General features: G+C 41.2%; 1 protein-coding gene across 3 annotated transcripts in view; it reads right to left on the bottom strand.

Annotated features, from left to right (window-relative positions):
* ccdc88b (coiled-coil domain containing 88B) overlaps positions 1-21,834 on the bottom strand; it is a 174,192-nt gene extending 152,358 nt beyond the window's left edge. The window contains exons 1-5 of one of the 3 annotated variants that reach the window (XM_062043422.1): positions 21,804-21,834; positions 21,583-21,731; positions 21,420-21,468; positions 9,653-9,783; positions 6,639-6,747 (exon numbers count right to left, since the gene is read on the bottom strand). In XM_062043422.1, coding sequence (XP_061899406.1) covers positions 6,639-6,747; positions 9,653-9,783; positions 21,420-21,464 — 285 coding nt within the window. In that variant the 5' untranslated portion in view covers positions 21,465-21,468; positions 21,583-21,731; positions 21,804-21,834. Of the gene's footprint in view, positions 1-6,638; positions 6,748-9,652; positions 9,784-12,868; positions 13,000-21,419; positions 21,732-21,803 lie in introns of those variants that run through there. The other 2 variants (XM_062043421.1, XM_062043423.1) reach the window with 2 other exon arrangements.
* Between the last annotated feature and the right edge of the window lie 1,397 nt (positions 21,835-23,231).

The raw sequence follows: 23,231 nt of genomic DNA, 5'->3' as shown, positions 1-23,231 counted from the left end.
CTATGTTGCTACCATCTGACCTAGGGAGGCTGAAGTCCTCCTGGAGGGAGTCCAGTGTGTCATTACCTCAAATGACACCAACTACTATGTTGCTACCATCTGACCAGGGAGGCTGAAGTCCTCCTGGAGGGAGTCCAGTGTGTCTTTACCTCAAATGACACCAACTACTATGTTGCTACCATCTGACCAGGGAGGCTGAAGTCCTCCTGGAGGGAGTCCAGTGTGTCTTTACCTCAAATGACACCAACTACTATGTTGCTTTTTTGCTAGTATCTGACCAGGGAGATTTAGGAGTGTGTCATTACCTCAAATGACACCAAAAAACATGCATGCTACCTTTATGCTCGATTGCTTCCTCCACTCCACTCCTCCACCACCAGGCCGGCCTCAATAAAATCATCCAATTTGCTTCCTAACAGGCGAGGACGCACAGGAAGGAAATGTTCTGTTTCATCTTCTTGTTGGTGCATCCCCCTGAGTGCACTTTTTACAACATCCCTAGCAGGGATGTTCTTGTGTGGAGACTAATACTTGACTTTATTTACAACATCCCTAGCAGGGATGCTCTTGACTAATACTGCCTTCACTTTTCCATCTTGTGGTTTGTTCTTGCTGGCTTACAGCAACAAACAAGCTGCTCCCTTCAAGCCCTCACTTATGTTATCTTTCAGCCTTTTAAGAGCCTTTCTATTGAGAATGAGCTAGAAGTTGTTTTAGTACTTACGCCACAAAGCCAGTGCACCACTTTTTCATCTTGTAGATGTTTTTTCTGCATTTTTGTTAAGGCAAATCTAGTACTGTAGAGCTCGTAGGCCAAAGTTACAATAATCGGGTTGTACATTATACCCATACTAATAAAGTACCGCCGTACTAATATAAAAATGGTTCTATACCTCTTCTGAAAAATACTAGTTCCCTTTTTTTTTTTTACGCGCATGTCGGCACGGTGTCATCATATCATGACATTGCTGGTTTTACGAGCAGAGGAGCATGTTCGGCAGCGCGCACACACAGAGTACTTACAAGCAGACCCCTAGTGCAGACAGAAAAGGGAGAATGAACGCATTTTGCCGTAAAAAGTAAAGATAAAGGTGAAGTTATAACACTGAAGCACCCTCAGGAAGAGCTGCTTTAAGACATGGCTAGCTAGCTAGCGGCTAGCATCCATCCACAGTGTTTTAGCTACTTCTAAATCACTAATCCTTGTCTCCATGGCGAGAAATAAAGTAAGTTCCTTACAAGTAGAGGACAAAGAATAGCTAAACATGTTTCACTGCACACCGTAGGAGGATACAATAGCTCACTGGCGTCATAATGTAAACAAATGCCATGGGTGGATCTACACCAGACGTCCACTGTAATGATACCAAGTACAAGAGCGTTAGGTTTATAAAGTCAGTAAATACGTCCCTGGACACATGAGGACTTCGAATATGACCAATGTATGATCCTGTAACTACTTGGTATCGGATCCATACCTAAATGTGTGGTATCATCCAAAACTAATGTAAAGTATCAAAGAAGAGAAGAATAAGTGATTATTACATTTTAACAGAAGTGTAAATAGAACATGTTAAAACAGAAAACAGCCCGACACCTACCCTTTACATCAGTATTTCTTAACCATATTATTATTGGTTTATTAGGTATTATATTTTATTGTACAAACCTATAACTACTTGGTATCGAATTGATACCTAAATGTGTGGTATCATCCAAAGCTAATGTCAAGTATCAAAGAAGAGAAAAATAAGTGATTATTACATTTTAACAGAAGTGTAGAGAGAACATGTTAAAACAAAAAAACAGTTCGACACCTACCCTTTACATCAGTATTTCTTAACCATATTATTATTGGTTTAAGAGGTATTATATTTTATTGTACAAACCTATAACTATACTTGGTATCGGATTGATACCTAAATGTGCGGTATCATCCAAAACTAATGTAAAGTATCAAAGAAGAGAAGAATAAGTGATTATTACATTTTAACAGAAGTGTAGATAGAACATGTTAAAAGAGAAAATAAGCAGATATTAACAGTAAATGAACAAGTAGATTAATAATCAATGTTTACAGTTTGTCCCTCATAATGTGTACAAAATAATAGGTGTATAAATGACACAATATGTTACTGCATACGTCAGCAGACTAATTAGGAGCCTTTGTTTGTTTACTTACTACTAAAAGACAAGTTGTCTAGTACGTTCACTATTTTATTTAAGGACTAAATTACAATAATAAACATATGTTTCATGCACCCTAAGATTTGTTGTTACAATAAAGACAATAATGAAATGTTTGTGGTTATCAGGACAACCCTATTACAAACACAGCAATACTTAATACGGGATCAAGACCGAGGCCAAAATTCTTCAACTTCTACCTGCATATAAAGGACATCTGTAAAGTTACAAAGAATTTAAAGGCCTACTGAAAGCCACTACTACCGACCACGCAGTCTGATAGTTTATATATCAATGATGAAATCTTAACATTATAACACATGCCAATACGGCCGGGTTAACTTATAAAGTGACATTTTAAATTTGCCGCTAAACTTCCGGTTCGAAACGCCTCTGAGGATGACGTATGCGCGTGACGTAGACCGGCGAACACGGGTATGCCTTCCACATTGAAGCCAATACGAAAAAGCTCTGTTTTCATTTCATAATTCCACAGTATTCTGGACATCTGTGTTCGTGAATCTGTTGCAATCATGTTCATTGCATTATGGAGAAGGAAGCCGAGCAAGCAAAGAAGAAAGTTGTCGGTGCGAAATGGACGTATTTTTCGAACGTAGTCAGCCACAACAGTACACAGCCGGCGCTTCTTTGTTTACATTCCCGAAAGATGCAGTCAAGATGGAAGAACTCGGATAACAGAGACTCTAACCAGGAGGACTTTTGACTTGGATACACAGACGCCTGTAGAGAACTGGGACAACACAGACTCTTACCAGGATTACTTTGATTTGGATGACAAAGACGCAGACGTGCTACTGTGAGTATGCAGCTTTGGCTTTTTTTTGCGTATGTACGTAACTTTTTTTAAATATATAAGCTTTATGAACCTTGGGTTAGGTGAACGGTCTTTTGGGCTGAGTGATTGTGTGTGTTGATCAGGTGTTTGAATTGTATTGGCGTGTTCTATGGAGCTAGGAGCTAGCAGAGGAGCTAGGAGCTAGCATAACACGTACCGTACCGTACGTGCGCGTCACGTACGTAACTTTTTAAAAATATATAAGCTTTATGAACCTTGGGTTAGGTGAACGGTCTTTTGGGCTGAGTGATTGTGTGTGTTGATCAGGTGTTTGAATTGTATTGGCGTGTTCTATGGAGCTAGGAGCTAGCAGAGGAGCTAGGAGCTAGCATAACAAACACGCAGGTGTTATTATGCAGGATTAATTTGTGGCATATTAAATATAAGCCTGGTTGTGTTGTGGCTAATAAGAGTATATATATGTCTTGTGTTTATTTACTGTTGTAGTCATTCCCAGCTGAATATCAGGTACCGTGAGTATGCAGCCTTGGCTGCTAAACATTCGATAACTTGACCGTATGTGCGCGTCACGTACGTAACTTTTTAAAAATATATAAGCTTTATGAACCTTGGGTTAGGTAAACGGTCTTTTGGGCTGAGTGATTGTGTGTGTTGATCAGGTGTTTGAATTGTATTGGCGTGTTCTATGGAGCTAGGAGCTAGCAGAGGAGCTAGGAGCTAGCATAACAAACACGCAGGTGTTTTTATGCAGGATTAATTTGTGGCATATTCAATATAAGCCTGGTTGTGTTGTGGCTAATAGAGTATATATATGTCTTGTGTTTATTTACTGTTGTAGTCATTCCCAGCTGAATATCAGGTCACCCCCGGCTCTCACAGCATCTTCCCTATCTGAATAGCTTCAACTCCCCACTAGTCCTTCACTTGCACTTTCCTCATCCACAAATCTTTCATCCTCGCTCAAATTAATGGGGAAATTGTCGCTTTCTCAGTCCGAATCTCTCTCACTTCATGCAGCCATCATTGTAAACAATAGGGAACTTTGCGTATATGTTCAACTGACTACGTCACGCTACTTCCGGTAGGTGCAAGCCTTTTTTTTATCAGATACCAAAAGTAGCAATCTTTATCGTCGTTGTTCTATACTAAATCCTTTCAGCAAAAATATGGCAATATCGCGAAATGATCAAGTATGACACATAGAATAGATCTGCTATCCCCGTTTAAATAAAAAAAATTCATTTCAGTAGGCCTTTAAAGTTAGTATTTGACGGCACGACTGCATTTGGTTTGGGAGGGAACACATAGAAGCCAAGACAAATAACAGAAGAAATGAACTACTTAAAAAGATGGTTTGACAAAAACAGTCTTGGAATCTCAGTATAAAATAAAATAATGCTATTTGGTAACAGTAGAAGAGAAAGTCAAACACAAATACAAATAGACGGACTAGACACTGAAAGGGTCAAATAAATCAAATTTGTAGGTGTAATAATAGATGATGAAATTAACTGGAGAGCTCATATAAAATATATAGCATAAAGTGGAATGAAACACGTCAATAATGAATGTTCTGGACCAGAAGTCACTTAATATTCTCTACTGCAGTGTTTTTCAACCTTTTTAGAGCCAAGGCACATTTTTTGCATTGAAAAAATGCGGAGGCACACCACCAGCAGAAATCATTCAAAAACGAAACTCAGTTGACAGTAATAAGTCGTCGTCGCAGTTGTTGGATATGACTTTAAAGCATAACCATGCATGCATCACTATAGCTCTTGTCTCAAACTAGGTGTACTGTCACCACCTGTCACATCACGCCCTGACTTATTTGGACTTTTTTGCTGTTTTCCCGTGCGTAGTGTTTTACTTCTTGTCTTGCGCTCCTATTTTGGTGGCTTTTTCTCTTGTTTTGGTATTTTCCTGCAGCAGGACCCCGTGGACGTGGTCCCCGACTTAAACAAGTTGAAAAACTTATTCGGGTGTTACCATTTGGTGGTCAATTGTACAGAATATGTACTGTACTGTGCAATCTACTAATAAAAGTTTCAATCAATCAGGTTCATGTCTTCCTTTGAGCGATATTTCCCGCATCTACTTTGTTTTAGCAATCAAGAATATTTCACCTATTTTAATCCTTCTTTGTGGGGACATTGTTGATTGTCATGTCATGTTCGGATGTACATTGTGCACGCCGTCTTTGCTCCACAGTAAGTCTTTGCTGTCGTCCAGCATTCTGTTTTTGTTTAGTCCGTTTTGTCAGTTTTAGTTTTGTTCTGCATAGCCTTCCCTGAGCTTCAATGCCTTTTCTTAGGGGCACTAACCTTTTGTGTATTTTTGGTTTAAGTATTAGACACCTTTTTACCTGCACCCTGCCTCCCGCTGTTTCTAACATCTACAAAGCAATTAGCTACCAGCTGCCACCTACTGATATGGAAGAGTGTTACACGGTTACTCTGCCGAGCTCTAGACAGCACCGACATTCAACAACAACACATCGTTTGCAGACTATAATTACTGGTTTGCAAAAAAAATATTTTTAACCCAATTAGGGGTTTTTGTGTCTCACGGCACACTAGTGAAAAACACTGCTCTACTGCTCACTAGTGTTAAATATCTGACTTATTGTGTAGAAATATGGGAAATAACTAGTCATTTAGACTAGGTCAGTTAGAATAATACATAATGTTGGTTATAGAGAACATTCAAACATTTTATCAAACATATCGAAATTCAATGATTTGGTAAAATTACAAACATGATGCACAAAGCAAACTATAACCTGCTAGCCAAAAATGTACAACAATTCTTCTCAACTAAAGAGGAGAAATATAACCTTGCAGAAAAATCTCACGTAAAACCTTTGTATGCACGTACAACACTGAAAACCTTTAGCATATCAGTATGTGCAATTAAATTATGGAATGGATTAAGCAAACAATGTACTAATATGATCCAGTTTAAGAAACTGTTCAAGTGTTTACAAAGTACAAGGAAGAATAATTTTGATAAGCATCTTGTACATTATTGAAAAATGAGATCTGATTATGTGAATTACAACTTATAAACAACTATTTATACATGAGAACTGTAATAATGATATATGTATTTAACTTACAAGTTGAGAAAAGGGAGTGAACAAACAAAAAGGAGTATGGGATTAAATAAAAAGATCTGCTTCTTCCTACTCTTCTTGGACATGAAATATGTGATGTATCATGTTGCAACTGAAAGTAAATATAAATCATCAGCATCAACACGGTCACCTCGAAAACCACAAAGACTGAAGACCTGAGCAAGGCTGCAGGTTTGAGGGCATCCTCCACGCTTCGAGGAGATCTTTCAGTAAAATAAATGAATAGTTTTTGTAGAATGAATACTAAAATGCACGATAGCCCGAGTGGGAATTGTTGACATTTTGCTGTTGTTGAAACCAATGACCTTCTGCAACTCTTGCACTACATTTCAATGTCCACAAACTCCAAAAGCCAGGCTCTAGTCCAGCCCAGGACTGTACTAAAAACCATTGCCAAGAGTCTAAACAAGCAACATGCCTGCAGAGAAAAGTTCTATTAAATCTGTTGCTTTCCCTCCAGATGATGTCATCTCCCCCGTGGCCCCGCCCCTTCTCTACCTGGTAGAAGGCTCTGAGGTGTCGATTCAAAATGGAGAAGTTCTGGATGCGCTGCATGCAGTCGTCTGTCTGGCTGTCATGCAGCCTCTCCACCCTGGGGTTGGGGTCTCTGGGACACACAAACACAGCTTGGTCAAACATCTCCCGCCCCTGAAGGAAACATCTGCATGCAGCTTGGTCAAACATCTCCCGCCCCTGATGGAAACATCTGCATGCAGCTTGGTCAAACATCTCCCGCCCCTGATGGAAACATCTGCATGCAGCTTGGTCAAACATCTCCCGCCCCTGATGGAAACATCTGCATGCAGCTTGGTCAAACATCTCCCGCCCCTGAAGGAAACATCTGCATGCAGCTTGGTCAAACATCTCCCGCCCCTGAAGGAAACATCTGCATGCAGCTTGGTCAAACATATCCCGCCCCTGAAGGAAACATCTGCATGCAGCTTGGTCAAACATCTCCCGCCCCTGATGGAAACATCTGCATGCAGCTTGGTCAAACATCTCCCACCCCCTGAAGGAAACATCTGCATGCAGCTTGGTCAAACATCTCCCGCCCCTGAAGGAAACATCTGCATGCAGCTTGGTCAAACATCTCCCGCCCCTGATGGAAACATCTGCATGCAGCTTGGTCAAACATCTACCGCCCCTGATGGAAACATCTGCATGCAGCTTGGTCAAACATCTCCCGCCCCTGATGGAAACATCTGCATGCAGCTTGGTCAAACATCTCCCGCCCCTGAAGGAAACATCTGCATGCAGCTTGGTCAAACATCTCCCGCCCCTGAAGGAAACATCTGCATGCAGCTTGGTCAAACATATCCCGCCCCTGAAGGAAACATCTGCATGCAGCTTGGTCAAACATCTCCCGCCCCTGATGGAAACATCTGCATGCAGCTTGGTCAAACATCTCCCGCCCCTGAGGGAAACATCTGCATGCAGCTTGGTCAAACATCTCCCGCCCCTGAAGGAAACATCTGCATGCAGCTTGGTCAAACATCTCCCGCCCCTGATGGAAACATCTGCATGCAGCTTGGTCAAACATCTACCGCCCCTGATGGAAACATCTGCATGCAGCTTGGTCAAACATCTCCCGCCCCTGATGGAAACATCTGCATGCAGCTTGGTCAAACATCTCCCGCCCCTGAAGGAAACATCTGCATGCAGCTTGGTCAAACATCTCCCGCCCCTGAAGGAAACATCTGCATGCAGCTTGGTCAAACATCTCCCGCCCCTGATGGAAACATCTGCATGCAGTGTTGCATCTGAACCCAAAAGTCAATGACATTTTAATGAAATAACAGAGGTTCAGTTCAGCCAGATAAATCAGCCAAATACTGACAGAAGATCTTGTCTTGTCAAATGCAAGAGAAATTGCTCTAATGTGCCCACATGGGAACGTCCTGATAAGGACGACAACGCAGACGGGTGTCAGCAGAACCATTTCATGATTGGCTGGATACTTGTGACAACTCTAACCCTAACCCCAAGTTCATGCCACCCATCAACTTGACGGTGGAACAATGCAAGCATTAAAGGCCTACTGAAATGAATTTGTTTTATTTAAACGGGGATAGCAGATCCATTCTATGTGTCATACTTGATCATTTCGCGATATTGCCATATTTTTGCTGAAAGGATTTAGTAGAGAACAACGACGATAAAGTTCGCAACTTTTGGTCTCTGATAAAGAAAAAAGCCTTGCCCCGACCGGAAGTAGCGTGACGTCACAGGAGGAAGGGCTGCTCACATTTTCCTATTGTTTACAATGCAGCGAGAGAGATTCGGACCGAGAAAGCGACGATTACCCCATTAATTTGAGCCAGGATGAAAGATTCGTGGATGAGGAACGTGAAAGTGAAGGACTAACGTGCAGCGCAGGACGTATCTTTTTTCGCTCTGACCGTAACTTAGGTAAAAGCTGGCTCATTGGATTCCACACTCTCTCCTTTTTCTATTGTGGATCACGGATTTGTATTTCAAACCACCTCGGATACTATATCCTCTTGAAAATGAGAGTCGAGAACGCGAAATGGACATTCACAGTGACTTTTATCTCCACGACAATACATTGGTGAAGCTCTTTAGCTACGGAGCTAACGTGATAGCATCGTGCTTAAATGCAGATAGAAACAAAATAAATAAACCCCTGACTGGAAGGATAGACAGAAGATCAACAATACTATTAAACCGTGAACATGTAAATACACGGTTAATGCTTTCCAGGCTGGCGAAGCTTAACAATGCTGTTGCTAACGACGCCATTGAAGCTAACTTAGCAACGGGACCTCACAGAGCTATGCTAAAAACATTAGCGCTCCACCTACGCCAGCCAGCCCTCAACTGCTCATCAACACCCGTGCTCACCTGCGTTCCAGCGATCGACGGAGCGACGAAAGACTTCACCCGATCATAGATGCGGTCGGCGCCCCAGAGACGGAGGTAGTCAAGGTGAGGTCGCCGGCTAGCGCGTCTGCTATCCATCTCAAAGTCCTCCTGGTTGTGTTGCTGCAGCCAGCCGCTAATACACCGATCCCACCTACAACTTTCTTCTTTGCAGTCTTCATTGTTCATTAAACAAATTGCAAAATATTCACCAACACAGATGTCCAGAATACTGTGGAATTTTGAGATGAAAACAGAGCTTTTTGTATTGGATTCAATGGGGCCGAATACTTCCGTTTCAATGATTGACGTCACGCGCGTACGTCATCATAAATAAACGTTTTCAACCGGAAGTTTAGCGGGAAATTTAAAATTGCACTTTATAAGTTAACCCGGCCGTATTGGCATGTGTTGCAATGTTAAGATTTCATCATTGATATATGAACTATCAGACTGCGTGGTCGGTAGTAGTGGCTTTCAGTAGGCCTTTAAGAACGTAAACGTGATAAATGCTGTCTCAAGTTCATGCAAGGCAATAAGAAAATGTCTTGTTCATTTCAATACTTGATTGTTAAGGTGATGTATTAACCAAACATTTGGTGTGCGCGTAAATACATAACAATCAGTCTTACATGATCCTCATGACCTCGTTGAGGAAAATGCCATTGGTCAGCCTGAGGTAGCAGTTCTTGGCCTCGTGGGAACCTTCCATGTAGACTGGAACACCTTTCTCTGCTGCCACCATCTTCTCAAAGAGCTGCACCTGGAGGAGAGAACCACCGTCAAGCCAACACAAACCACTAATGTCACTTGCTGGAGATAAGTCAGGGCAATTCAACTAGCGGCCCAGGGGCCAAATCCTGCCTGGAAATGACCTCATACCAGGTTCAGTTTAAAACTTTGGAGACAAACATTTTGCAGCAAATTCCTAAAATTAGCCGAGTGCTCCTGTTGTTTGGAGGAACTTGGACCACCTTGAACACATTGGCAGGTCCTTGTGTTGACATTTAAACCTCGCTGGCAAAGACTAGGGTCTAAACTTGTGCTTTACATGTTAGAATACCTATGTGTAAGTTATCACACAACTCTTAAACAGCTGACACTTTCAAATACCTGGGCGTAACCTTGGACAATAAACTCACCTTTGATCAGCACACCACGGACATTCAAAAAAGAAGTCAACAAAGACTGTCAGCCATCCGTAAACTTAAAGGACTATACGTTGCACCTCATCTCCTGTTATTCCACCCATCCATCTTCTTCCGCTTATCCGAGGTCGGGTCGCAGGGGCAGCAGCCTAAGCAGGGAAGCCCAGACTTCCCTCTCCCCAGCCACTTCGTCCAGCTCCTCCCGGGGGATCCCGAGGCGTTCCCAGGCCAGCCGGGAGACATAGTCTTCCCAACGTGTCCTGGGTCTTCCCCGTCGGACGTGCCCTAAACACCTCCCTAGGGAGGCATTCGGGTGGCATCCTGACCAGATGCCCGAACCACCTCATCTGGCTCCTCTCGATGTGGAGGAGCAGCGGCTTTACTTTGAGCTCCCCCCGGATGGCAGAGCTTGTCACCCTATCTCTAAGGGAGAGCCCCGCCACCCGCCGGAGGAAACTCATTTCGGCCGCTTGTACCCGTGATCTTGTCCTTTCAGTCATAACACAAAGCTCATGACCATAGGTGAGGATGGGAACACAGATCGACCGGTAAATTGAGAGCTTTGCCTTCCGGCTCAGCTCCTTCTTCACCACAACGGATCGGTACAGCGTCCGCATTACTGAAGACGCCGCACCGATCCGCCTGTCGATCTCACGATCCACTCTTCCCTCACTCGTGAACAAGACTCCGAGGTATTTGAACTCCTCCACTTGGGGCAGGGTCTCCTCCGCAACCCGGAGATGGCACTCCACCCTTTTCCGGGCGAGAACCATGGATTCGGACTTGGAGGTGCTGATTCTCATCCCAGTCGCTTCACACTCAGCTGCGAACCGATCCAGTGAGAGCTGCAGATCCTGGCCAGATGAAGCCATCAGGACCACATCATCTGCAAAAAGCAGAGACCTAATCCTGCAACCACCAAACCAGATCCCCTCAACGCCCTGACTGCGCCTAGAAATTCTGTCCATAAAAGTTTGTTATTACTTTACCAAAGCATTGTTCATCCCCATCCTTATGTACTGTTCCACATCTTTTTTCACCATGCTTTCTGTAACCAAACGGACCAAACTCACACGCATTACAAACATAGCCGCTAAAATCATCGGCCTACCCACACCCAACATTTCAGATTCAAACCACAGGTCCATCATTCGACTGGCAAACACGATAGTCCAGGAGGGCCCGCCTCAGGAAAAGCCTTATCCCTGCAGCTATAACCGCCCTTAACCTGTCTGGCAAGCCTGTAAATGTGTTAGTCATGTATGATGTCTTTTTGTTATTTTTGTTTGGTGATGTGTAATGTCTATTGTTTAAATGTACGGCAGTGAAAATTAATTTCCCCAACGGGGACCAATAAATCTAAATCTAAATCTTATGCTTAAAAGCCGTTGCTATAGTTATTATCAATTGTGCTGAAGTTGTACTTTTCTATCTGTGCAAAAGGACAACATGCAATCCAAGATTGCGAGTCGTCTCGTATCAGTGTTTGCGTCCAGAACATCGAGTACCGTGACGCAGACAAAGCAGAGACAGGGCGATATCACGAGTGTCAGCACATTTCCATTTCTGAATAATCGTATATTGTGTCCAACTGGGGCTGCTGGAATTACCCGCCTTCCTTCAGAAGCAGCCTCAGTGATGTAACCAGGGACCTCCCAAATAAATAGAGGAGCACATGGGACTGGAAGATTGTAACTGAGTGTGCAGCCCCAACCGTCTCTCCTCATTGAGCCAAATTGAACTCTGTCTCCGCATGATTCCTTGCTTCTTGTCTGTTTAATAGATGTCGTCAGTGTTTGAACCTGATATTACATCACTCAGTTTGTCTTAAAGGCACCCCTTTATGTTCTTACCATGAATTGATTAACGTGGACCCCGACTTAAACAAGTTGGAAAACGAATTCGGGTGTTACCATCTAATGGTCATTTGTATGGAATATGTACTGTACTGTGCAATATACTAATAAAAGTTTCAATCAATCAATCAAAACTCTCCTTTTTGGCCCTTACATTTGTTTAGTAATGTGGGAAACAGACCTTTCAATCTCAGTAAAAGTAAAATAATGCTATTTGGTAACAGTAGAAGAGAACGTCAAACACAAATACAAATAGACGGAGTAGACATTGAAAGGGTAAAAGAAAACACATTTTGGGTGCAATAATAGATGATAAAATGAACTGGAAATCTCATGTAAAAAATATAAAGTGGCAAGAAACAAGTCAATAAGAAATGAAACAAAACATGTTCTAGACCAAAAATCACTTCATATTCTCTACTGCTCACTAGTGTTACATATCTGAGGTATTGGGACGGTATAGCTCGGTTGGTAGAGTGGCCGATGCCAGCAACTTGAGGGTTCCAGGTTCGATCCCCGCTTCCGCCATCCTAGTCAGTGCCGTTGTATCTTTGGGCAAGACACTTTACCCACCTGCTCCCAGTGCCACCCACACTGGTTTAAATGGAACTTAGATATTGGGTTTAACTATGTAAAAGCGCTTTGAGTCACTAGAGAAAAGCGCTATATAAATGTAATTCATACTATTGTGTAGAAATATGGGAAATAACTACAAAAGTACACTTCATTCACTAACTGTGTTACAAAAAAGATGAGTTATAATAATACATAATGTTGGATATAGAGAACATACAAACCTTCCACTCCATGGAAATGCCCCCCTCTACCTCAAAGAACTACTCACCCCCAAATCCTCCACTCGACACCTCTGCTCCGGACAGGCTAACCTCCTCCAACCTCTGAGGACAAAACTACGAACAATGGGCTTTCTGCTCCGCCGCTCCCAGTCTGTGGAACGCTCTCCCTGACCACCTGAGGGCACCACAGACTGTGTATGCTTTTAAAAAAGGATGAAAAAAACCTTCTTTTTAAAAAAGCCTTTGTTTTAGATACATGCATACTAGTTCTAGCTATTTGGCTGTTCTAGTTTTTATTCTTATTTATTTTTTATTATCTTTTTATTTTATTTTTTTTATTTTTTTAATGCACTGTAGCACTTTGAGGTTGTTTACTCAATGTAAAGTGCTTTTTTACAAATTAAATAAAAAATAATTAAACAAACGTTATTTATTCAATCACAAATATTGAAATTTAAAGATTTGGTAAAATTGCAAACATCTAAAATGATGTACAAAGCGAACTACAACCTGCTAGCCAATAATGTACAACAATTCTTCTCAACTAAAAAAGAGAAATATAACCTTAGAGCAGGGGTCACCAAGCTTTTTGAAACCAAGAGCTACTTCTTGGGTACTGATTAATGCGAAGGGCTACCAGTTTGATACACACTTATATAAATTGCCAGAAATAGCCAATTTGCTCAATTTACCTTTAACTCTATGTTATTATTAATAATTAATGATATTTACACTTAATTGAACGGTTTAAAAGAGGAGAAAACACGGAAAAAATGACAATTAAATTTTGAAACATAGTTTATCTTCAATTTTGACTCTTTAAAATTCAAAATTCAACCGAAAAAAAAGAAGAGAAAAACTTAAAAAAAGAATTTATGGAACATCATTAGTAATTTTCCCTGATCAAGATTAATTTTAAAATTTTGATGACATGTTTTAAATAGGTTAAAATCCAATCTACACTTTGTTAGAATATATAACAAATTGGACCAAGCTATATTTCTAACAAAGACAAATCATTATTTCTTCTAGATTTTCCAGAACAAAAATTTTAAAAGAAATTCAAAAGACTTTGAAATAAGATTTAAATTTGATTCTACAGATTTTCTAGATTTGCCAGAATAATTTTTTTGAATTTTAATTATAATAGGTTTGAAGAAATATTTCACAAATATTCTTCGTCAAAAAAACAGAAGCTAAAATGAAGAATTAAATAGAAATTTATTTATTATTCTTTACAATAAAAATATAAAAATACTTGAACATTGATTTAAATTGTCAGGAAAGAAGAGGAAGGAATTTAAAAGGTAAAAAGGTATATGTGTTTAAAATCCTAAAATCATTTTTAAGGTTGTATTTTTTCTCTAAAATTGTCTTTCTGAAAGTTATAAGAAGCAAAGTAAAAAAATTAATGAATTTATTTAAACAACTGAAGACTAAGTCTTTAAAAGATTTTCTTGGATTTTCAAATTCTATTTGAGTTTTGTCTCTCTTAGAATTAAAAATGTCGGGCAAAGCGAGACCAGCTTGCTAGTAAATAAATACAATTTAAAAAATAGAGGCAGCTCACTGGTAAGTGCTGCTATTTGAGCTATTTTTAGAACAGGCCAGCGGGCCACTCATCTGGTCCTTACGGGCTACCTGGTGCCCGCGGGCACCGCGTTGGTGACCCCTGCCTTAGAGGAAAATCATGTGTATGCACGATCAACATTTAGAAAGTTTAGCATATCAGTATGTGGAATTAAATGATGGAATGGATCAACCAAACAATGTACCGTATTTTCCGGAGTATAAGTCGCTCCGGAGTATAAGTCGCACCGGCCGAAAATGCATAATAAAGAAGGAAAAATATATATAAGTCGCACTGGAGTATAAGTCGCATTTTTTGGGGAGATTTATTTGATAAAAGCCAACACCAAGAATAGACATTTGAAAGGCAATTTAAAATAAATAAAGAATAGTGAACAACAGGTTGAATAAGTGTACGTTATATGAGGCATAAATAACCAACTGAGACCAAGCCTGGTATGTTAACGTAACATATTATGGTAAGAGTCATTCAAATAACTATAACATATAGAACATGCTATACGTTTACCAAACAATCTGTCACTCCTGATCGCTAAATCCCATGAAATCTTATACGTCTAGTCCCTTACGTGAATGAGCTAAATAATATTATTTGATATTTTACGGTAATGTGTTAATAATTTCACACATAAGTCGCTCCTGAGTATAAGTCGCACCCCCGACCAAACTATGAAAAAAAACTGCGACTTATAGTCCGAAAAATACGGTACTAACATGATCCAGTTTAAGAAACTGTTGAAACTACAAGTGTTTACAAAGTACAAAGAAGAATAATTATGAGAAATACCTTCAGCCTTCATCTTCATCTCAGTATGTTCATCATGACTGACTTCAGTATCTATTACAAGAACTTCTGTTTGAATCATTCAACAATGTCATTGTGCTACAAAGAGAAGACAGTAAGGGAACTTATGTATTTGTAAACACTCTATACCAGGCCCTGGGCAATTATTTTGACTCGGGGGCCAAATTTAGAGAAAAAAAATGTGCCTGGGTGCCGGTATATGTATTTTTAGGAACACTAATACAAAACCTCACAACAATGTCTGAATGCTAAAAACGTTATGACAGAGCGCCTTAAAAAACGGAATGCAATTTTACATTTTTATACTGAATGAGACACCCAGAATGTACACGACCGTTCAAAAGTTTGGGGTCACCCAAACTATTTTGTGGAATAGCCTTCATTTCTAAGAACAAGAATAGACTGTCGAGTTTCAGATGAAAGTTCTCTTTTTCTGGCCATTTTGAGCGTTTAATTGACCCCACAAATGTGATGCTCCAGAAACTCAATCTGCTCAAAGGAAGGTCAGTTTTGTAGCTTCTGTAACGAGCTAAACTGTTTTCAGATGTGTGAACATGATTGCACAAGGGTTTTCTAATCATCAATTAGCCTTCTGAGCCAATGAGCAAACACATTGTACCATTAGAACACTGGAGTGATAGTTGCTGGAAATGGGCCTCTATACACCTATGTAGATATTGCACCAAAAACCAGACATTTGCAGCTAGAATAGTCATTTACCACATTAGCAATGTATAGAGTGTATTTCTTTAGAGTTAAGACTAGTTTAAAGTTATCTTCATTGAAAAGTACAGTGCTTTTCCTTCAAAAATAAGGACATTTCAATGTGAACCCAAACTTTTGAACGGTAGTGTACATGAAAATAAAAAAATTTGGGATTTACAATATTAACTATGAAGGATAAAACACTGAATATTGACAACATATGAACGTCACACCCCCTCTCCATCCACATATTTTACAATGAAGCAAAACACAACAAAAATGCAACAAACAGCGAAATATGAACGCGAAGGGTAAAAAAAAAACCACCTACAATCGGATATATGTGATACATCACTAAGTTTAGAACTTTGTTGTAAAAATCTCCTTCCACGTCTGTACCTGACACCCACATTTCAGGCTCTGGAAACACTCTGTGGAAACACTCCCCACCCACACTGCTTGGTGCCTCGTCTGAGCTGCTGAGACTTAGATAACCAAAGTAACTAATTAGATTACCACAGTAACTAATTAGATGACCATAGTAACTAGTATATCATTCAAAAGTGCAGATTTCAACCATTGAAAGACTTAGTATAGTTGAAGACTTACGGTCATTAGAAAACATGAGTGCACATCATACTGGCAGCTACACTTTACATCTTAAACATCTAAAAAAATGATTTGGGAATGTCCGGCGGGCCAGATTAAAAAGCTTAAAGGCCCCCGGGTCTTATATTGCCCAGGTCTGCTCAATACTCTAAGTGTCTTCATGTTCTAAATCAACTCAACTCAGTCAATTTATGGAAGTAAAGTGTTGCTGTAGTTTGTTTACTTCAGACAGGCCTGGCCCTAACCAATCTGGCGCCCTAGGCAAGATTTTAGGTGGCGCCCCCTCCAAATCGGCAGTGAAGTGTATATACTCACAAGAAACCGAATAGCTTTGTCTTTGACCTTTTTTTTGATTAAAGAAAGCAAATTAACATATTATGTGAGAATGTTATGTTATGATTATTTTTAACCGAATCACAGCAGTGCTCAAATTAAAAAACAGCATTCCCTCTCATGTGATATTGCTTAATTAACATTAATGATGTGCACTTTAACAACTAGGCTTACAACTATACCTAATATATAAAGGGGTGGAAAAGTGACTATTACCTGCAGGGCAAACATTAGCTAACCAGAAGGCAATAACAATGTAAACAAAAAACACCTGTTTAAAAGATCTAATACAAATGTCCCTGAGGAATGTAAGGTGGGAGTACTGTAATTACCCAACGTTACATTATTATTTTCCATAACAATTTAGCCCCCTCCACAATATTAACCCGACGTTAAAACAGAACTAGCTATTTATTGATTAGCAATTGCCGAATCATGTAACATTAGCTTAATGCTAAAAAGCCAGGTTACTATCACATTCTGTAACAGACAAATAATTTCATGTCGGCTAACGTTACCTACCTGCTACCTCTGTCTTTTTCTCGTTTCTCCTCCTCTTCTTTTCTCTTTTTTCTTCCCTGGGCACCTGACAGTTTTGGCCGTTTTGACATCTTGTGTTGATTTTTTGATGTGGTAAGAGTCATGATACGGGAAGGGAGGGGCGCACCGTGCGAGAGGATGGGGGGGGGGGGGGCGTACTGTTGTAACAAATAATATTTCTATTAAATAGGCTTGATGGACGGCGCCCTTAGCATTTGCCTATACGGCCTATGCCACGGGCCGGCCCTGACTTCAGATGCAGTCATTTGTTCAACTTCTTTACTAGTGGTGTTCCTCAGGGTTCCGTTTTAAGTACTCTCTTTTTCATCATTTGGACTATTCAACTGTGGCCCGCCAGTTCAGTTTGAAAAACGTGTGAGAGGCTTTTTGCAGATTCCTAAAAACTCTAGACTGCTGTCTTAGAGATGATCTTTGACTCACTTTTTTTTGCAGAAGGTCCTTAAAGGTCCTGCAACTATGACAAACATTGATGGACCAAAATCAAATGTTTACTGTAGAGGACATGAAATAAGACTAATTGTAAAGGTAGAAGTCCGGGCCCCCCGTTCCTCAGCTTTGGGAAAACGTGGCCCCAAAACAATGTAGTAACTATGCCTGCAGTAGACTGATACTCTAGACCATGGGTGTCAAACTCTGGCTCACGGGCCAAATTTGGCCCGCCGTGTAATTTCACTTGGCCCGTGAGGGATTATCAAATTAACACTAGAGCTGGCCCGGCGATTATATACAGCGGCGGTGCCGCGGTACACCGCTAATTCTCATACTTGCCAAACCTCCCGGGAGACTCCCAAATTTCAATGCCCCTCCCGAGAATTGTAACGTCCCCTTTTCGTCCAGTCCAACAAGTGCTGGCCCAGTTACATAATATGTGCGGCTTTGGCAATGAAATATGAAATCCGTGCTGCAGTCTGCAGGTGTACCTAATGTTGTGGCCCAGCAGCGACTGCAGCACGTATTTCATATTTCATTCATTCACAACTCCCCCAACACGAACATTATTGTTTTTGCACTTTTGGCTTCTTATTAAATAACTTTTTTTAAATAGATTCAATCTTGCACGTGGAAACTTTAAGTGTGGGCTTTAGTTGATATAACACTCCCGTCAGGGGGTGCATTTTACGCCGGGGGTGCATTATCCGGCACAACACCTGAAGAGTTAGTGCTGCAAAGGGTTCTGGGTATTTGTTCTGTTGTGTTTATGTTGTGTTACGGTGCGGATGTTCTCCCAAAATGTGTTTGTCATTCTTGTTTGGTGTGTATTCACAGTGTGGCGTATATTTCTAACAATGTTAAAGTTGCTTATACGGCCACTCTCAGTGTAAACTGTATCGCTGTTGATGAAGTATGCGTTGCATTTACGTGTGTGTGCGTACAGGAGCCGCTCATATCTTGTGACTGGGCGGGCACGTTCTTAGAAGGGATGAAAAGCGGATGTGACGACAGCTCGTAGAGGACGTTAAAAGCAGTGCCTGTAAGGCACGCCCTCAGGACTGTGGAATACGAGATATAATGACTGATGAACACCTTCGTTGGATAATGAAGGTTGCCTCAGCTCAAAGCCTGAGCCCCGACATTAATGAACTAGCATCCAAGAAGAGATGCCAGGTATCTGGCTTGGGGATATCAGATTAGATCAGTGTGTTGCAAACTGAGCAGTTTAAAGTCCTGAATGGTTGGTTTATTAATTATTTTATTTTCAAATGTATTAACCTGTGGAAAAAGTTAATGTCGATATTTACCTCAGAAGGCTGCAAATAGAAAAGAGGCATTCAATTTTTATTTAAATTGTATTTGATATGCCATTGATATTTTTTAATTATTATTATTATTATTATTATTATTATTTGAAACTCGATTTTGCATGTCACTATAAAGTTATATAAGCCTTGCTTGGTCAATATTCAATGCAAAACTTGTTTGGGTACCTATTAAAAGGTTAATTTGTTCAACCTTGGCCCGCGGCTTTGTTCAGTTTTAAATTTTGGCCCACTCTGTATTTGAGTTTGACACCCCTGCTGTAGACCAAAGACCAGGATACTATGAGGTCATTGACATGTGCAGGAGTCAGAACATTTGTTAGTGTTAAATAGAGATGTCCGATTATATCGGCCTGCTACTACCCCAACTCTGACTCTTTAGTCATCCTGCAGACTTGTAGAGCTACTTGCACACCCCAACTCTGACTCTAAGTCACCCTGCAGACTTGTAGAGCTACTTGTACACCCCAACTCTGACTCTTTAAGTCACCCTGCAGACTTGTAAAGCTACTACCCCAACTCTGACTCTTTAAGTCACCCTTCAGACTTGTAAAGCTACTACCCCAACTCTGACTCTTTAAGTCACCCTGCAGACTTGTAGAGCTACTTGCACACCCCAACTCTGACTCTTGAAGTCACCCTGCAGACTTGTAGAGCTACTACCCCAAATCTGACTCTTTAGTCATCCTGCAGACTTGTAGAGCTACTTGCACACCCCAACTCTGACTCTTTAAGTCACCCTGCAGACTTGTAGAGCTACTTGCACACCCCAACTTTGACTCTTTAAGTCACCCTGCAGACTTGTAGAGCTACTTGCACACCCCAACTCTGACTCTTTAAGTCACCCTGCAGACTTGTAGAGCTACTTGTACACCCCAACTCTGACTCTTTAAGTCACCCTGCAGACTTGTAGAGCTACTTGTACACCCCAACTCTGACTCTTTAAGTCACCCTGCAGACTTGTAAAGCTACTACCCCAACTCTGACTCTTTAAGTCACCCTTCAGACTTGTAAAGCTACTACCCCAACTCTGACTCTTTAAGTCACCCTTCAGACTTGTAAAGCTACTACCCCAACTCTGACTCTTTAAGTCACCCTTCAGACTTGTAAAGCTACTACCCCAACTCTGACTCTTTAAGTCACCCTTCAGACTTGTAAAGCTACTACCCCAACTCTGACTCTTTAAGTCACCCTGCAGACTTGTAGAGTTACTACCCCAACTCTGACTGTTTAAGTCACCCTGCAGACTTGTAGAGCTACTACCTCAACTCTGACTCTTTAAGTCACCCTGCAGACTTGTAGAGCTACTTGCACACCCCAACTCTGACTCTTTAAGTCACCCTGCAGACTTGTGGAGCTACTTGCACACCCCAACTCTGACTGTTTAAGTCACCCTGCAGACTTGTAGAGCTACTACCCCAACTCTGACTCTTTAGTCACCCTGCAGACTCGTAGAGCTACTTGCACACCCCAACTCTGACTCTTTAGTCACCCTGCAGACTTGTGGAGCTACTTGCACACCCCAACTCTGACTGTTTAAGTCACCCTGCAGACTTGTAGAGCTACTACCCCAACTCTGACTCTTTAGTCACCCTGCAGACTTGTAGAGCTACTTGCACACCCCAACTCTGACTCTTTAGTCACCCTGCAGACCTGTAGAGCTACTACCCCAACTCTGACTCTTTAAGTCACCCTTCAGACTTGTAAAGCTACTACCCCAACTCTGACTCTTTAAGTCACCCTGCAGACTTATAGAGCTACTTGCACACCCAAACTCTGACTCTTTAAGTCACCCTGCAGACTTATAGAGCTACTTGCACACCCAAACTCTGACTCTTTAAGTCACCCTGCAGACTTATAGAGCTACTACCCCAACTCTGACTCTTTAAGTCACCCAGCAAGGTTGTGTTTGCATGCTAAATAGTCTTCATCCAGCAGCAGGATCCTGCAGGCTGATTGGCCCTCATGTGGAAAAGTACTTTTACAAAGTGCGTCCCAGGACACGGAAGTGTGACAACTCAACATGTTACACAAACAACAACAAAAAAGCGGTTATGAAGCGACAAAGGAAGCTTTAAAAAAAAAAAAAAAAAAAAAAGGAGAAGTAGGCCGTTTATTTTGCCGCACACAAAGAACATTCCTATTTTCCAAGTTAATAGCAAACTATCATAGACTTCCTGGTCAGAGGGACAATGATGACCTTCTCTACAGGCGAGTGATGAACCAGAGGTGACTTACCCACTGCACCACCGCGCTCTCCATGAAGTCTTCCATCATCGCCATCACACTGGAGTCCATCGTAGTGCAGGTGCAGGTGTGGAACAACAATATTTCAGGTGTGGAACAACAATATTTCAGGTGTGGAACAGCAATATTTCACACAGAGTCCATCTTCTGTCACCTCAACTACTTTGACACTTGGTGGGCCTTGTAGCTCCTCCCCTTTCTGACACCTCCTCTTCCTGTCTGACTGTGACTCGTAGTTTCGTTGCAAAACCACACCGGAATTGTGTCACCAGCTTTATTGTGCTTGCCTTCTTTCCACACCACCTACATATTGTTGCTGCTATTAACGGTCATAACACATGTGGTGTGCCACTTCTGTTGGGTGAATCATGACACCTCGTGACAGGGCCTCATTTCCTCATTCATGCTTGGTAAAACACAAACCATTTTTATGTTTCATTTACTCATGTTTTCATACTGATCTCCCAGAAGTACATTATGCTCACTTTCTGTCGGCTCCAGTCAGACATTAGAAACCATGAAGAATGTTTCTACGTTGTTGCTTCATGGCCTGAAGCTGCGTCCACACACTGTGTGATGGCGCCCTCTGCTGGTGAAAGCTGCGTCCACACACTGTGTGATGGCGCTCTCTGCTGGTGAAAGCTGCGTCCACACACTGTGTGATGGCGCCCTCTGCTGGTGAAAGCTGCGTCCACACACTGTATGATGGCGCCCTCTGCTGGTGAAAGTGCAAACAACATGCAATTGCACCTGCACAAACTAATGAGAGCCTTATGAGCAGGGGTCCCCAAACTTTTTGACACTGGGGCCGTATTGGGTTAAAAAAATTTGACCAGGGGCCACGCTCTATATATATATATATATATATATATATATATATATATATATATATATATATATATATATATATATATATATATATATATATATAGAAATACAATCTAAACTGTCTTTTCCTTAAACTGAACAAAAGTCATATGTGCACTGATGTTTAAAAACTCTAAACTCTGAGTCTAATTTAGGTTTCCCCAACGATTTCGCCATTTTTTCCCCTCGTACACTAATTGACTGAAAGATCGCGCACTTGCCGCCTTTGTGGCGCAAGCGTGATGACGTCCCGTTACCGCTGAGAAAATGCATTTTTAGACAATATGATTTGCTTGAGCGGCTAGGAGACCCAATAACAAGCGGTAGAAAATGCATTGATGGATGGGCGAAAAAGGACAGATTAAAAAAAATGTATGCATACCATTTTTTTTTTTTAGTCGGGACTACCCGCGGGCCGGATTTTGGACGCTGGCGTGCCGTATCTGCCTAGGAGACCCAGTAACAAGCGGTAGAAAATGGATTGGTGGATGGGCGAAAAGGGACAGATTAAAACTAATAATAATTTTAAAAATATATTTTTATTTTTTTTTTATTTTTTTTACTTGATATTACCCGCGGGCCGGATTTTGGATGCTGGCGCGCCTTATCTGCCCAGGAGACCCAGTAACAAGCGGTAGAGAATGGATTGTAGGATGGGGGAAAAAGGACAGATTAAAAAAAAATTATAATCCAAAAATAAATAAATACAATTTTTATTTACTTTTTAGCCAGGACTACTCGCGGGCCGGATTTTGGACGCTGGCGTGCCGTATCTGCCTAGGAGACTCATTAACAAGCGGTGGAAAATGGATTGATGGATGGGTGAAAAAGAACAGATTAAAAAAATAATAATTTTAAAAAAAAATTTAAAAAATTATTTATTTTTTTTTTTACTTGGTACTACCCGCGGGCCGGATTTTGGACGCTGGCGGGCCG

The sequence above is a fragment of the Entelurus aequoreus genome, linkage group LG04 (assembly GCF_033978785.1).
Source record: "Entelurus aequoreus isolate RoL-2023_Sb linkage group LG04, RoL_Eaeq_v1.1, whole genome shotgun sequence".
NCBI lineage: Eukaryota > Metazoa > Chordata > Actinopteri > Syngnathiformes > Syngnathidae > Entelurus > Entelurus aequoreus.
Note: the sequence above shows the minus strand (reverse complement) of the source record. Positions and strands in the feature narration are given on the sequence as shown.